At 45.7% G+C, this 12,676-nt stretch overlaps 1 protein-coding gene across 1 annotated transcript; it reads left to right on the top strand.

The window, feature by feature from the left end:
• Positions 1-92: 92 nt before the first annotated feature.
• Positions 93-11,943, top strand: LOC101280901 (F-box only protein 27-like). Its single transcript, XM_049702753.1, has 5 exons — positions 93-195; positions 286-345; positions 10,541-10,906; positions 11,047-11,173; positions 11,257-11,943. The coding sequence occupies exons 1-5, from the start codon at positions 93-95 to the stop codon at positions 11,354-11,356; spliced, it is 756 nt and encodes a 251-aa protein (XP_049558710.1). The 3' UTR covers positions 11,357-11,943.
• The last annotated feature ends 733 nt before the right edge of the window (positions 11,944-12,676 follow it).

The raw sequence follows: 12,676 nt of genomic DNA, 5'->3' as shown, positions 1-12,676 counted from the left end.
CAGCCCCGGAAGAGCCTGCCTTCTCCAGGTGACGGCCTCCCCAGACAGCTGGCGCCCCGGGTTCCACAGGTCCGTTTGGTCTTGGGCGGCCTATGCCCACGCGCCCACCTCCCCCCGCCCCCGCCTCCCCGGGCTGGGCGGGGGACCTAGGTAAATTTGATAAGCTGCTGCCGCCACCTCCAAGCCGGCCTCCAGGTGAGCACCCGGACAGGAGGTCTATGCTCGTCCCCCAGGAGCCCCATCCCGCAGCTACGGAGCCCCCAGGGCACTGACACCGGTCCCCAGCTCTGGCCCTGCCGGATCCTGAGGTACCCAGGTGTGCTGGCACCTGCGCCTGCGACCGAGGTGGGTGTGGGGAGATTCTCCCATCCCTTCCCGCGGCGCCGGCTTTGTATTCTTGGCAGTTCCTTCCGCCTTCCTCACTCTGCAAGCTTAGTCCACGCCGGTTCCTCCTCAGGCCCCCGGGGCATGCTGAAAACAGAAAATCAAAGTCCACCGAATGACTGTGCTGCTTCTGAGTCGTGCGCCCGAGGCCGGTTACTCGACCCCGCTGGGCCTCGGTTTCTTCACCTGTGAAATGAGGGTGATAACAGTATGGACACTATGGGCTACTGTGAGGATTAAACCAGTTGACACATGAAATTTCACGCTGAGAACAGGGACTGGCCCAGAGTAAGGGCTGGATAAGAATCAGCTGTTATTTTTATTATTATTAATGCATGAGTTCCAGAAATTGCCCTGGGGTCTAGGTGGGAGCAATGAGTATTTTCTCTGTAAACCTTTGTGAGCTGTTTGAAGGTTGTGAGTGGCTTGCTGCAAAATACCCTTGGGTATTTTCCCAGAGCAGCAGGAAAAGTCAGAGGGTCCAGGTTTTAGTTGTTTCGTCTTCCTGTCTGCAGATCAAATGACTCCACAATTTGGCTTTGTCAAGTCAGGTATAGCAGTGTCTGCTGATTGGGAACACTGATTCCATAGACTGACACTGAGGGTGTAGGGGTGGTTCAAGATGGGCTTTTGCACTGTTTGGACTTTTCCCCCCCACCTTCTGGAGTCTCCATTACAGCTTAAAATGTAATAAAAAGCAACTCTCTTGGCCATATTCAAATACCCTCAAGACCCTGCTCACCCTCAGCAATTTTAACTTCCCCTTAGTTCTAGTTTTTCTGGTGGTCTTCCAGGAGCTGTGGTTACGAACGTTGTTTTTGTTAAAGTCACCTGTGGCGGGCTGGTGAAGCCCTTCTCCAAATCATGTTTTAACATGTATTAAAAAGAAAAAAAAAACAAAACACAGGATACAAAAGAAACTGAATTACAGATACATGATTTTTTTTGGATATGTAATACAGTAATATATGTACTTCTTTATCAGTGCATTAAACTTCAAGATCTAGGGACAGGTCCAAAATTATAGTAATTTAGAAACTTTGTTGAGTGTATAGACGATGTTTGAGAGTCTTGCGACGACTACAGTGGGGTTGGAAAACAACTGTTAATTTCTTCTCATGACAAAGCCAGAAATCTGCTAACTGTCCTGTGGTTGGCCCTTCCAACACTCGCCCCCACCCCCATGGCAGAAGGACCTGGTAAATTTCAATTACAGCAACAGTTTATAAACATTACCCTCTTAAAAATTTTTGAGGACCCCAAAGAGCTTTGATATGTGTGGGTTATATCTTTTAATACTTACCATGTAAGAAAATAAAACTGGGAAGTGTTTTTTTCTTTTTTCTTTTTTTTTTGGCTGTGCTGCGCGGCTTGTGGAATCGTAGTTCCCCGACCAGGGATTGAACCTGGGCCCTCGGCAGTGAAAGCACTGAGTCCTAATCACTGGACCACCAGGGAATTCCCAAAATTAGGAAGGTAGGCCTTGTTACCATCCCAGTTTAAAAAATGAGAAAAAAAGCTTGGGGAGGGCAGCAGCCTGCCCAAAGTCACACAGCTGAACCCTGGTCCACAGGGAGGAGGCTCCTGAGCCCGTCTCTAACCTGCTGTGCGGGGCATCTGAGCAGGGCAGTGACGGGAGGGAACCAGTCTCAGCCAGGAGCTGGCTCTTGGGGGGCAGGTGGAGGCAGGTGCCCTGAGCCCCAGGTCCTTCTCCACCAGCAGTCCCTGAACTTGGCATGGAGCCTAGGGGAACCGTTGGCATCAGTTCTGAAGCCGAGACTGCCAGGTCTCAAACTTTAGCTGGGACAAACCAAACACTCCATACCTGCCCCCTCCCTCCAATGCCACTCCCCACCCCCAGCCACCGTCCTGGGAGGCACACACTTTGGGTTACGTTCTCCTTTTTCTCCATATGTTTGGCCCACAATTATTATTTTTTTTAATCTTTTTAAAAAATTAATTATTTATTTTTGGCTGCGTTGGGTCTTCGTTGCTGCACGCGGGCTTTCTCTAGTTGAGGTGAGAGGGGGTTACTCTTCGTTGCGGTGCACGGGCTTCTCATTGCGGTGGCTTCTCTTGTTGCCGAGCACGGGCTCTAGAGCGCAGGCTCGGTAGTTGTGGCACATGGGCTTAGTTGCTCCGCCGCATGTGGGATCTTCCTGGATCAGGGCTCGAATCCATGTCCCCTGCATTGGGAGGTGGATTCCTAACCACTGTGCCACCAAGGAAGTACCTGGCCCGCAATTATTATATAGCATTTTTTAAATGTGTTTTTAAGTTTTATGGAAATGATATATTGTAGTCACCAACCCACAGCTTCATGTTTGCCCTGAGGATGTGCTTTTGGATTAGTCCATATTGTTACCTGGAGATCTTGTCCTCTTGTGTGTCAATACTTAACTCTTCTTTAATGTCCTTCAATAAAGTTTTATAAATTTTTCATAAAATATTGCATATCTTTTGCTGAATTTATTCTGAGCCACCTTAAGATTTTGTAAATCGAATTAAAAAATTTTTTTAATAAAAAATATACTCGAATAGTCAAATTTCACCATCTTAACCATCTTTGAGTTTAATAATGTTAAGTACATTCACATTGTTGTGTAACCCAGCTCCAGAACTCTTTTCAACTTGTACAATTGAAACTCTGGACCCATTAATCCGTCTCCCCACTGCAACCCCCAGCAACCACCATTCTACTTGGCCTCTATGTGTTTCCCTACTCTAAGAACCTTATATAAGTGGAATCATACGGTTTTTGTCTCTTTGTGCCTGGCTTATTTCTCTTAGAGTAATGTCCTCAAGGTCCATGTTGCAGCATGTAGCGGAATTTCTTTCCTTTTTAAGGCTGAATAATATTCCACTGTGTGTAAACACCACATTCTGTTTATCCAGTCATCTGTGGAGGGACACGTGGGTTACTTCTGCCTTCTGGCCGTTGTGAATAATTCTATGAACATGAGTGTACAACTATCTCTTCAAGACCTTGCTTTCAGTTCTCTTGGGTATATACTCAGAAGTGGAATTGCTGCATCATATATGGAATTTAATTTTTTTAAACCTTGAACTTTAACACACACACACACAAGGAGAGAAAATGGCATAATCAAATCTCATGTCCTCATCGCCCAGATTCAAAAATTACCAGCTTGGGGCCAATCTCATTTTTTGTTTGTATATTTGTTTTACCTGTTTATTGAAGTATAATGTACACACAGAGAGTGTAACCCGACTCCGTCTATAACCAGCCACAGACTGAGAAAAGGCATTTGCTCCTTTTCATCTGGTGTATTTCCCTTATCCATAGCCTTCTAAAGTCCATCCATGTTGTTGCACATGGCTGTAGCTTACTCTACAGGAGCCCTCCAGAAGAGAGCCTTTTCTGAAATAACCATCACACAAGGTGGAAGTCCCTTTGCTACTGAGTCTAATTGAGTTTTGAAGCATAAAAGCAAGTCATCTGGGAATTTCCTGGCAGTCCAGTGGTTAGGACTTGGCGCTTTCACTGCGGGGGCCCGGGTTTGATCCCTGGTCAGGGAAGATCCTGAAAGCCGCACTGCATGGCCAAATAAATAAATAAATAAATAAAGCAAAAACCTTAAAAAAAAAAAAAAGCGAGTCATCTACCAGCATTTTTGTAAAAGCATCAGTGTAAGACAATAATTGTCTATATAGGCAAAAGACTGAAGAAGAAATTTGTTGTGACATACAACTTTTTAAGATAACAGCTAAAACGATGACTGACATCATACCAGGACACTTCAAATTTTAAGAACTTCATGTAATTTCTAGAACATTTATATTAATAATATTTACCTTTACAATGTAACTTAAGATTTATTATTACTCATTTGGCATTGTTTCCCAGGTCATTTAATATACCAAATATACCTAACTAGTTTAATACCTCTCTTTGGGATGTTCAGGGGCCCTCACTGAAGCATCCCAGAGTTAGCTGGAGGTCAAAAGAACTTCATTTAGAATTTGATTTGAGAAAGTTTGTCAAAGACATCAAAATGTTTTAAATTTGGTCAAATAGAATCAGAAGTCACTGTGAGGCAATACTGATACATATAACCAAAATGACGATAAAAGATCTCGAAGGCAAGTGCAGGAAGTCACTGGTAAAGAAACTCTACAATCTCTTATCAAAAGCAGAACCATATTTCAAGAAAACTTTGTCCTCTCAACAGAGAAAAAACCAAATTCTAGTTTTACATCATTTTACCTTTAATATTAAAATTCATTTATTTAATTAAATTAAATCGAAACTTAGTCTTGATCATGCATAAAACTCTCTTCTCAGTATTCCCTTTTAAAAATTAATTTCTAGAAATATATGCCATTTCATAGTACAATCTTTCAATAAAGCACAAAATATATCTATTAATAGTTTCATACATATTTAGTCTCTCTGTAATAAGAGGTCAAGAGTAGGTAAACAGAGGCCTCTTTAGCAATTAATGTTTTAGTATTTTATCTTATTAAAAATGATCTAGACATTCAATGAATTTCCAACATTTGATTTGAGTTAGCAGAACTCTAAAGTTTCAAGCTGCCAAAAATCTGGAGAAACTGTTTGCAGGTAGACATACAATAAAACATATTATTCTTAAAGCATCACCCAAAAACTTTTATCCCATTTATCTCTATTTTATTACTTGTGAAAATATCATCATACCATTAATTATCTTGTTGACAAATTTTATAACATAAATAACACGAGCTTATTGACTTTCAGTAACCCTAGGTACAATAAAAGTATTATACTTAATTAATGTTGATGACTCTAAAGACATGTCTATATTAATTAAACCATCACTTTAAACTTGTTTTTGGTCATTAAATTAATTCTAGATCACGTGATCCTTTAAAAATTTGGGTTAGTTTTTTTTTTTTTTTTTTTTGCGGTACACGGGCCTCTCACTGTTGGGGCCTCTCCCGTTGCAGAGCACAGGCTCCGGACGCGCAGGCTCAGCGGCCATGGCTCACGGGCCCAGCCGCTCCGCAGCATGTGGGATCTTCCCGGACCGGGGCACGAACCCATGTCCCCTGCATCGGCAGGCGGACTCCCAACCACTGCGCCACCAGGGAAGCCCAGCACTTGCTTTTAAGTCCGTTAAACAGAGCTCTTTTACAAATTAATTTTGATAACACCGTCTGGAGGTAGGGACATAGCATATTTACAACATACACACAGACACGGATACATCCAGACACAGAGACCTCATAATTTTCCTGCTTGAACTTAAAAAGCCTCTTTCCCTTCTTTTCCTTCCTTTCAGTTTTACGTTCTACTAACTGAGCTAAGGCTGTATTCTCAGATGATGTGGGCTGTGTTTACATTTCAAGGATGTAATAAACGTTATAACTTCAAGCTTTCTCCTAGGAATACTTTTTTTCTTTAACTGGCTCCACCTCACAGCATGTAGGATCTTTGAACCTATGCCCCCAAGCAGTGGGAGCGTGGAGTCTTAACCACTGGACCAACAGGGAAGTCCCTCCTAGGAATACTTTTATTCTCTTGGGGTCAGAACTTTGAAAAGGTGTTTTTTCAAGCTGACTTTCTCTAAAATGTGAAAAGAGCTCCCTCCTGGCCATTTAAGAGTTAAGATAAGTGCATTGGCTTTGTTCCAATTGTACATGAAACCAGGCAGAGTTCCCGCGAGTGGCTGCCCATCCAGGAGCTATTTGGCCTTTGAGGCATGGTTTCCCATTACTAATTTGGCAGCCTAATTCAGATATGATCTGAACAACTTTCTGAAGGCAGTTGTGATGGAGTGAATGCGTGCTGCTTCTGAGTCTAGTTCACCAAGGGAGTTCTATCCTTGGGTTGGTTTGACTCTCTTACGTGTCTCAGTTTCTCCCTCCAGTGGTCTAAAACTGCCAGGGGTTCTCGGGGCACTACATGATCAGCCTTTATTATGCCCCGATGACAAGCAGAATTTACTTACTGATTGTAGTGGGATCCTCTGTGGGACTGCTACAGGTCACGAGGATTGATCCTCAGACACTTCCCCTAGGTTCTCAGTCACCTCAGACCACCTTGTGGCCAGAAGGAGCAGTTGTCCCTTTTCCTTCAGAGCTGTGCAGGCTCAGTCTCTCATTTCACTAGCAGACAGTTTGTTCAGACCATATACACATAATCTTCCCAATTTAAGCCAAATTTCAAAAAAGGACAAGACAACCCAATTCGCTCCAGATTTCCCCCTAGGTCCTTGCCTAGGAAATGTACCTGAACCCCTTCAGGACTCCAAGTCCCAAGAAAAAGAGATAAATTTCAGGAGTAAAATTCAGGACAGCATTTAAGCAATGATGTCCGGATATCAGGAGAACTTGGAGAAGCACCTGAGGAATACCAAGAAGCTGGTGGGGCTCAAAGTTTCAGGGTGGGGGGCTCCTGGTGTCCTTTGGTGGGTGTCTCCGATATCCTGCAGACTATGCCAAGAAAATGTCGATGAAAATTCAATAAACTCTCAAGTTAAAAAAGAAAAAAAAAAGGGAATTTTCTTCAAGCCAAACAGGGTTATAATGCTGGAAGCAGATTCTCAGAAAGCTCTGAGAACTATTCTGCCTGTTAGAAGTCGAAGGTACAGTCATATACATTTTCTCGACAAAGGATTGTACAACAAAATGACATATTTTACATCAAGTTCACCAAGGATACCTAGCCCAGGTAAGAATATACAAAATGAGTAGCAAGTCACCATGACCCCCACAGAGCTGGGAAAGAATTCTATTCTTCAGGAAGGTACATTGTGAACCTTCAGAAGAAAGGGGGAAAAATGATCTTTACAATTGAGCAGGCACTGCCGTCTTTGAGGAGCTCTGGGTGATTGCATAATGCAGACACACGTTGCATTAGGGAGGGACAGAGGAGGCCCAAAAAAGCACATGGAGAGAATTTTATTTTTAATTTCTCTTGTCCTGCCTCAGAATATACATTTTATTTCATCACACCACGATCTCACTAACACGGATCTATTGTGATTGTTACTCGTTTCTTCTTGGGGTTTTATTGTTTGTTCGTTTAGCCATATGGCTTATCACAGGACACTAAGTACAGTTCTCTGGGCTATACAGTAGGACTTTGTTGTTTACCCATTCTAGATAAAATAGTTTGCATTTGCTAATCCCAAACTCCCAATCCTTCCCTCCCCCAGCCCCCTCTCCCTTGGCAACCACAAGTCTGTTCCCTATATCTGTGAGTCTGTTTCTACTTCACAGATAAGTTCATTTGTGTCATATTTTAGATTCCACATATAACTGATGTCATATGGTATTTATCTTTCTCTTTCTGACTTACTTCACTTAGTATGATAATCTCTAGGTCCATCCATGTTGCTGTAAATGGCATTATTTCATTCTTTTTTATGGCTGAGTAGTATTCCATTGTATATACGTACCACATCTTTATCCTTCATCTGTCCATCTGTGGACGGACATTTAGGTTGGTTCCATGTCTTGGCTATTGTAAATAGTGCTGCAATGAACATTGGGGTGTATGTATCTTTTGGAACTATAGTCTTCTCTGGATATATGCCCAGGAGTGGGATTGCAGGATCATATGGCCACTCTATTTTTAGTTTTTGAGGAAACTTCATAATGTTTTCCATATTGGCTGCACCAATTTACATTCTGCAGCATGGCCAAAAAAAAAGTACTGCTATGGGCAGCAGGGTGTGGTTTCTAAGATATGCTTCAAATTGCCTGGAGGAGCAAGTGGGTGGGAGTAGAGATGAAACCAGATTGGTCAGGAGTTAACTGCTGGAGCTCCTTACACTATTGCACTTTGGAATATGTTGGAAAACCTCAATAGTACTAATTTTATTGACAGTGCATGTAACGAAAAGAAATTTGGCCCATGTAATAGTCAATCCATCTCTCAGAATTCAGGATCTCCCCACCCAGATTGCTTATGGCCCTTTCCCCCTTGCCAGCTCTGTTTCCCAGAGCACTGATCACCTACACTACACACTACACAATTTCCATGTCACGTCCACTGCTCATCATGGCCCATGTGAATTACAGTCTGATTTAATGTTTATTCCATAATAAAACTCTGAATCTTTTCTACAATTGTGAAGAGGATGTTGGGGGTTGACAGATTTTATTTTTAATGATTTCCCCAACAGTATATAACTTGCTTATTCTGTCTCCTGTTTACCACCTCTCTCCCCCTTGAAGGTAAGTTCCATGGGGGCAAAAAACCATGTCTGGTTTTACTTGCTGATACTGAAAAATTATATGTGTAGCACACATTTTATTTTTATTGGGTAGAGTTGGTATACAGATTAAAAGCAAGGATTCTAGATGCAGCCTGGTTAGGTTCAAATCCCAGCTCTGTCACCTACTAGCTGTGTGAGCTTGGGCAGGTCACTTGGCCTCAGTTTTCTCACCTGGGAAGTGGGGACATAGCCATACGTATCTCAGGGGGTTGCTACCCTGACTGGTAGTAAGAGGCTCCATGAAGTTTGGCTGGGGTTATTACTGGTTACAGCACTCATTTAGGGAGTCAGATCGAAATGCATTTAGCTCCTGCTGGAGCCTGCTTTCTCCTGTGCAATGATCTCTGAGTTAGTGATGCTGGATCCTTAAATGTGATAGGAATTTTTACAGGAACTAAGGAATATTGTTGCAGCAAAAATAGAAATGAAGTTTTCCCTCCCCTGAGAACAAGGAAAATAAAGGCAACAGTGAACAGGCTAGAGAAGAAACATAACCTGGCCTGAAAGAGTTAGTCATGTTGCAGTGTAAATAGAAGTGAGAGTTTTCTTTCTTCTTCTCCCGAGACCAGGGAAGACAAAGGGAACAGCGAACAGGCTAGAGAAGAAACAAAACCTGGCCGGGGAGAGTTCATCATTCCTTGTTTTACTTCAACTGTCACTAATTTGTAGTAACTAGATTTGTACCTTACAAAGCGAACCTCACACCCTGACACTATGTAATTTACATTCGGCACCTATCACCCCTAACGCTGTGTGAGTTACATCCCGCGCCCCTCACTCCCTAACCTTATTATGTCGCGGCACTTATATTCTATACGCCCCTTGTAACATATCACCTCTTAGAGTTTTTGCAATTCAGAGACAAGGTCAGCAGCCGATAAACGGGAGGCAAACGGACGCAATTACCAGGCTGCCGGACCCCAATTATCGCGCGGCCTGACGCCAGCTCTGACTGTTTTGAAATAATGCAAAGGAAAGGAGGAACGCAAGACCTTCACTACTTTGATCCTTATCACATACCCCGGACTTCGAGCCCCACATATAAAATCTTCTCCGATTCCCAAGGATTCCCACAGTTCTTGAGGCGCTAGCCTGCTGTGTCTTCCCTTCTGCCCGGCCGAAAAATAAAGCTATCCCTCTCTTCCTAAAATCCCTGTCTCCGTATTTCTGTTCGGCCTCGGTGCACAGGCAAGCCGATATTTCGGCAACAATATGAGGTCTCCCGTCCGGAGGCCTGACTGGATAGCAGCAGTTTTTCAGCACCAAGGGCTTTACAGCCTGGTTAGGGACACTCCAAGGGGCCACTGGGGCGGACGAAGAGCGAGAGACTCTGCATCCTGGCGTTCCTACTCCCTCCCTCTTCTGCGGATTCTGTGTGGTAGTTTCCTCGGGATTTGAATACAGCCCAAACGAGAGGGTGTCTGGAGATTACTGGAGGCGGGGACGGGAGGTGCTGGCCTGTAAATTGGCGCGAAGCAGAGGGAGGAGGGTGCAGGTCAGTGAGAAGGGAGTGGCTCTCAGAGACTGGCAGAGGGAGGATGGGGCCGCAGGGTGGTGCCGGCTGTTAAGAAGGGAGGGGCGGGTGAATTAAAAGGGGGGAGGAAGAGATTAGGGCACGTGAAGTAAGGTGATGGCCCACCCAGGAGGAGCGCTGGCTGAGATGCAGGGTGGGACTCAGGGCTCCGCGCGGCCCCAGAGCCGGTTGGCTGTCCAGGGCTGTGTTTGGGGCGCATGGTGGAGAGGGGAGGGGATGGGATCCCGGCAAGGATAGGTTGGGAATCTGGGGACTTGAGGACAAGACTGGGGGTGGTGAAGATGGGGAGGCGGCTGACGGGGTTTGGGGGCTGACAGTCTTGGGGTGTGGCTGGCAGGGGCGGGGCTGACGGAGGCTGCAGGTCTCTGACATCTTGGCCCTGGTTGTCCCGCAGTCGCAGCGGAGCCTGGCGAGAAGACCTCCTCCAGGGGCCAGCCTGTCGGGATCCCCTTGCTAGAGCAGGAACCTGAGGAGCCGCTGGGTCTGGGCCAGCTGCCCACGGAGCTGCTCGAGATGGTGCTGAGCCACGTGCCCCCTCACGTGCTGCTCGGGCGCTGCCGCCGGGTGTGCCGGCGCTGGCGCGACCTGGTCGACTGCCAGGCCCTGTGGCTGAGCATCCTGGCCCGGAAACACGCCTCCCTGTGGCCCATCGTCAGCACCTGCCTGCCGGCCGCCGACGACCCCAGGCCCTGCGTCCTGGGCCGCTTCTGCGAGCGCAGACCCATAGGACGCAACCTCCTCCGGAACCCCAGGGGCCTAGGTGGGGAGCCCAGGAAAGGGGTCCTCCTGGGAGCCGGTGCGAGGGTGCGGAGGCCTGCGACCGACCTCTAGGGTTTGGAGGGTGGGGCGGCGATGGACCACAGGGGAAACCCCTGGGCACAAAACTTTTTAACTTAATAGATGGCTCCCAGAAACAGCCTATGCTGAGCGGTGGGGACGGCTGGACAAAGGAGGGAAAATGTAAGGGCATGCCTGCCCCTCCTTGTGATGTCCACTTCCTACCTGCCTACTACCTACCTGGTTACAGGTAAATGTCCCTCCCCATTCCCCAAGGGCCAGGGCTGTGGGGGTGAGTACTTGGCCTGCTCTCTTGACCTTTCTCTTTCTTAGGTGGTTTCAAAAGAAGGAAGTGTTGGACCTGGAGGAAGAGGGTTTCTGGCCAGAACTCCTGGACAGTGGAAAGATTGAGATCTGTGTCTCTGCCTGGTGAGTGTGATGATCAAAACTGCCCTTCTGCTGAGCGCTGACTGACGGCAAGCACGAAGCCAGTGCTCTGAAGTTTGAGCTGTTTCAGCACCCTTCGTGATCCTTGATCCTGTGGGAAAGTGTATTTTAAGACCTCAAATTGCGAAGTTCAGAAAGGGAGGTGACTTCCCCTGGGGGCACAGCCAGGGCTTGGCAGGACCTGGCAGGAGGCTCGTACTTGTCTGACTCTTGTGCACTGTATGATGGTCTTGAAACTGAGGTCCATGAAGACTTTCCAAGGGATGCATGACCCAGATAATTTTAAGGGAGGCAAATTACAAATTCTCTACACTTTTATGTTCCCTGTTTTCAAATTCATCAGCTGCAGATCACATCTATGGTGGGAGCATCATTTGTTATGCCTTCCCAATTCCTATCTCTCATCCCTCCAGTTTTACAGAAAAAAAAAAAAAAAAGCCCCTCACTAAGATGTATGGTCCACAGATGTAAAGACCTCTGGGGAGACAGGCAAAGTGACCATTTTGAAATTTCAGCCTTACCACATTCAGTTTCAATCAAGACATCTTGAACTCCCCCCGCCCACCCCACCCCGAAAACCCACCTCATTAGGAGATATATTTACAGTAAGCTTCTGTTTTTCACTTAATCATTTGTAAGTTATTGAAGCACATTTGTGTTGCTTAGAGCAACGGTGTAGCTTTTCATTGTAATAATCCGTGATTCCCAATTTTGCCATACATCACCCAGGAACACTGAAAACTCTTGATGCCTGGGTCACACATCATATTCATTAAATTGGAGTGTCTGGGGTGAGGGAGTCAGGCATCAATATCTTTGAGAAATTTAGAGCCAACTGCAAGGTTAGAGGGCACAATTCCAAAACCACCCTCAGACTCAGTAATTGACTAGAAAGACATAGAACTGAATGAAAACTCTTATCACAGGGAACAGATACAGACTAAAATTAGCCGTGGGAAGATCACAGGGCAGCATCCAGGGGAAATATCCAACACCAGACTTCCATTGCCCTCTCTCTCCCTGTGGAGTCAGGACACCTGACTCTGCTGGCCTCCGATGGTGACAGTACGCATGGAATATTGCCAACCAGGGAAGCTCGCCTGAGTTTATAGGGGCTTTATCATGTGTATCATCTCGGCCTCCAGGTCAACCGGTACTGCGTGATTCATCCTAAGTCATATTGTTGGTTTTCCTGGAGTGGCTGGCCCCCTATCTATATGGATGTGGCCAGCTCCCACCAAATCACATTGGCTGGCTGTCCACTATGACCCAAGTCTGTAGGCAAACAAGGTTATTCCTGTCAGAC

The sequence above is a fragment of the Orcinus orca genome, chromosome 20 (assembly GCF_937001465.1).
Source record: "Orcinus orca chromosome 20, mOrcOrc1.1, whole genome shotgun sequence".
In the NCBI taxonomy this organism is placed as follows: Eukaryota; Metazoa; Chordata; class Mammalia; order Artiodactyla; family Delphinidae; genus Orcinus; species Orcinus orca.
Note: the sequence above shows the minus strand (reverse complement) of the source record. Positions and strands in the feature narration are given on the sequence as shown.

Excerpts from the sequence above, each read along its gene's own strand:
- LOC101280901 (XM_049702753.1), top strand. The coding sequence starts at position 93 with ATGCCCACGCGCCCACCTCCCCCCGCCCCCGCCTCCCCGGGCTGGGCG. Across the intron at positions 10,907-11,046 it reads CCGGAACCCCAGGGGCCTAG|ATGGCTCCCAGAAACAGCCT; the intron begins GTGGGGAGCCCA and ends TTAACTTAATAG. Across the intron at positions 11,174-11,256 it reads TACTACCTACCTGGTTACAG|GTGGTTTCAAAAGAAGGAAG; the intron begins GTAAATGTCCCT and ends TCTCTTTCTTAG.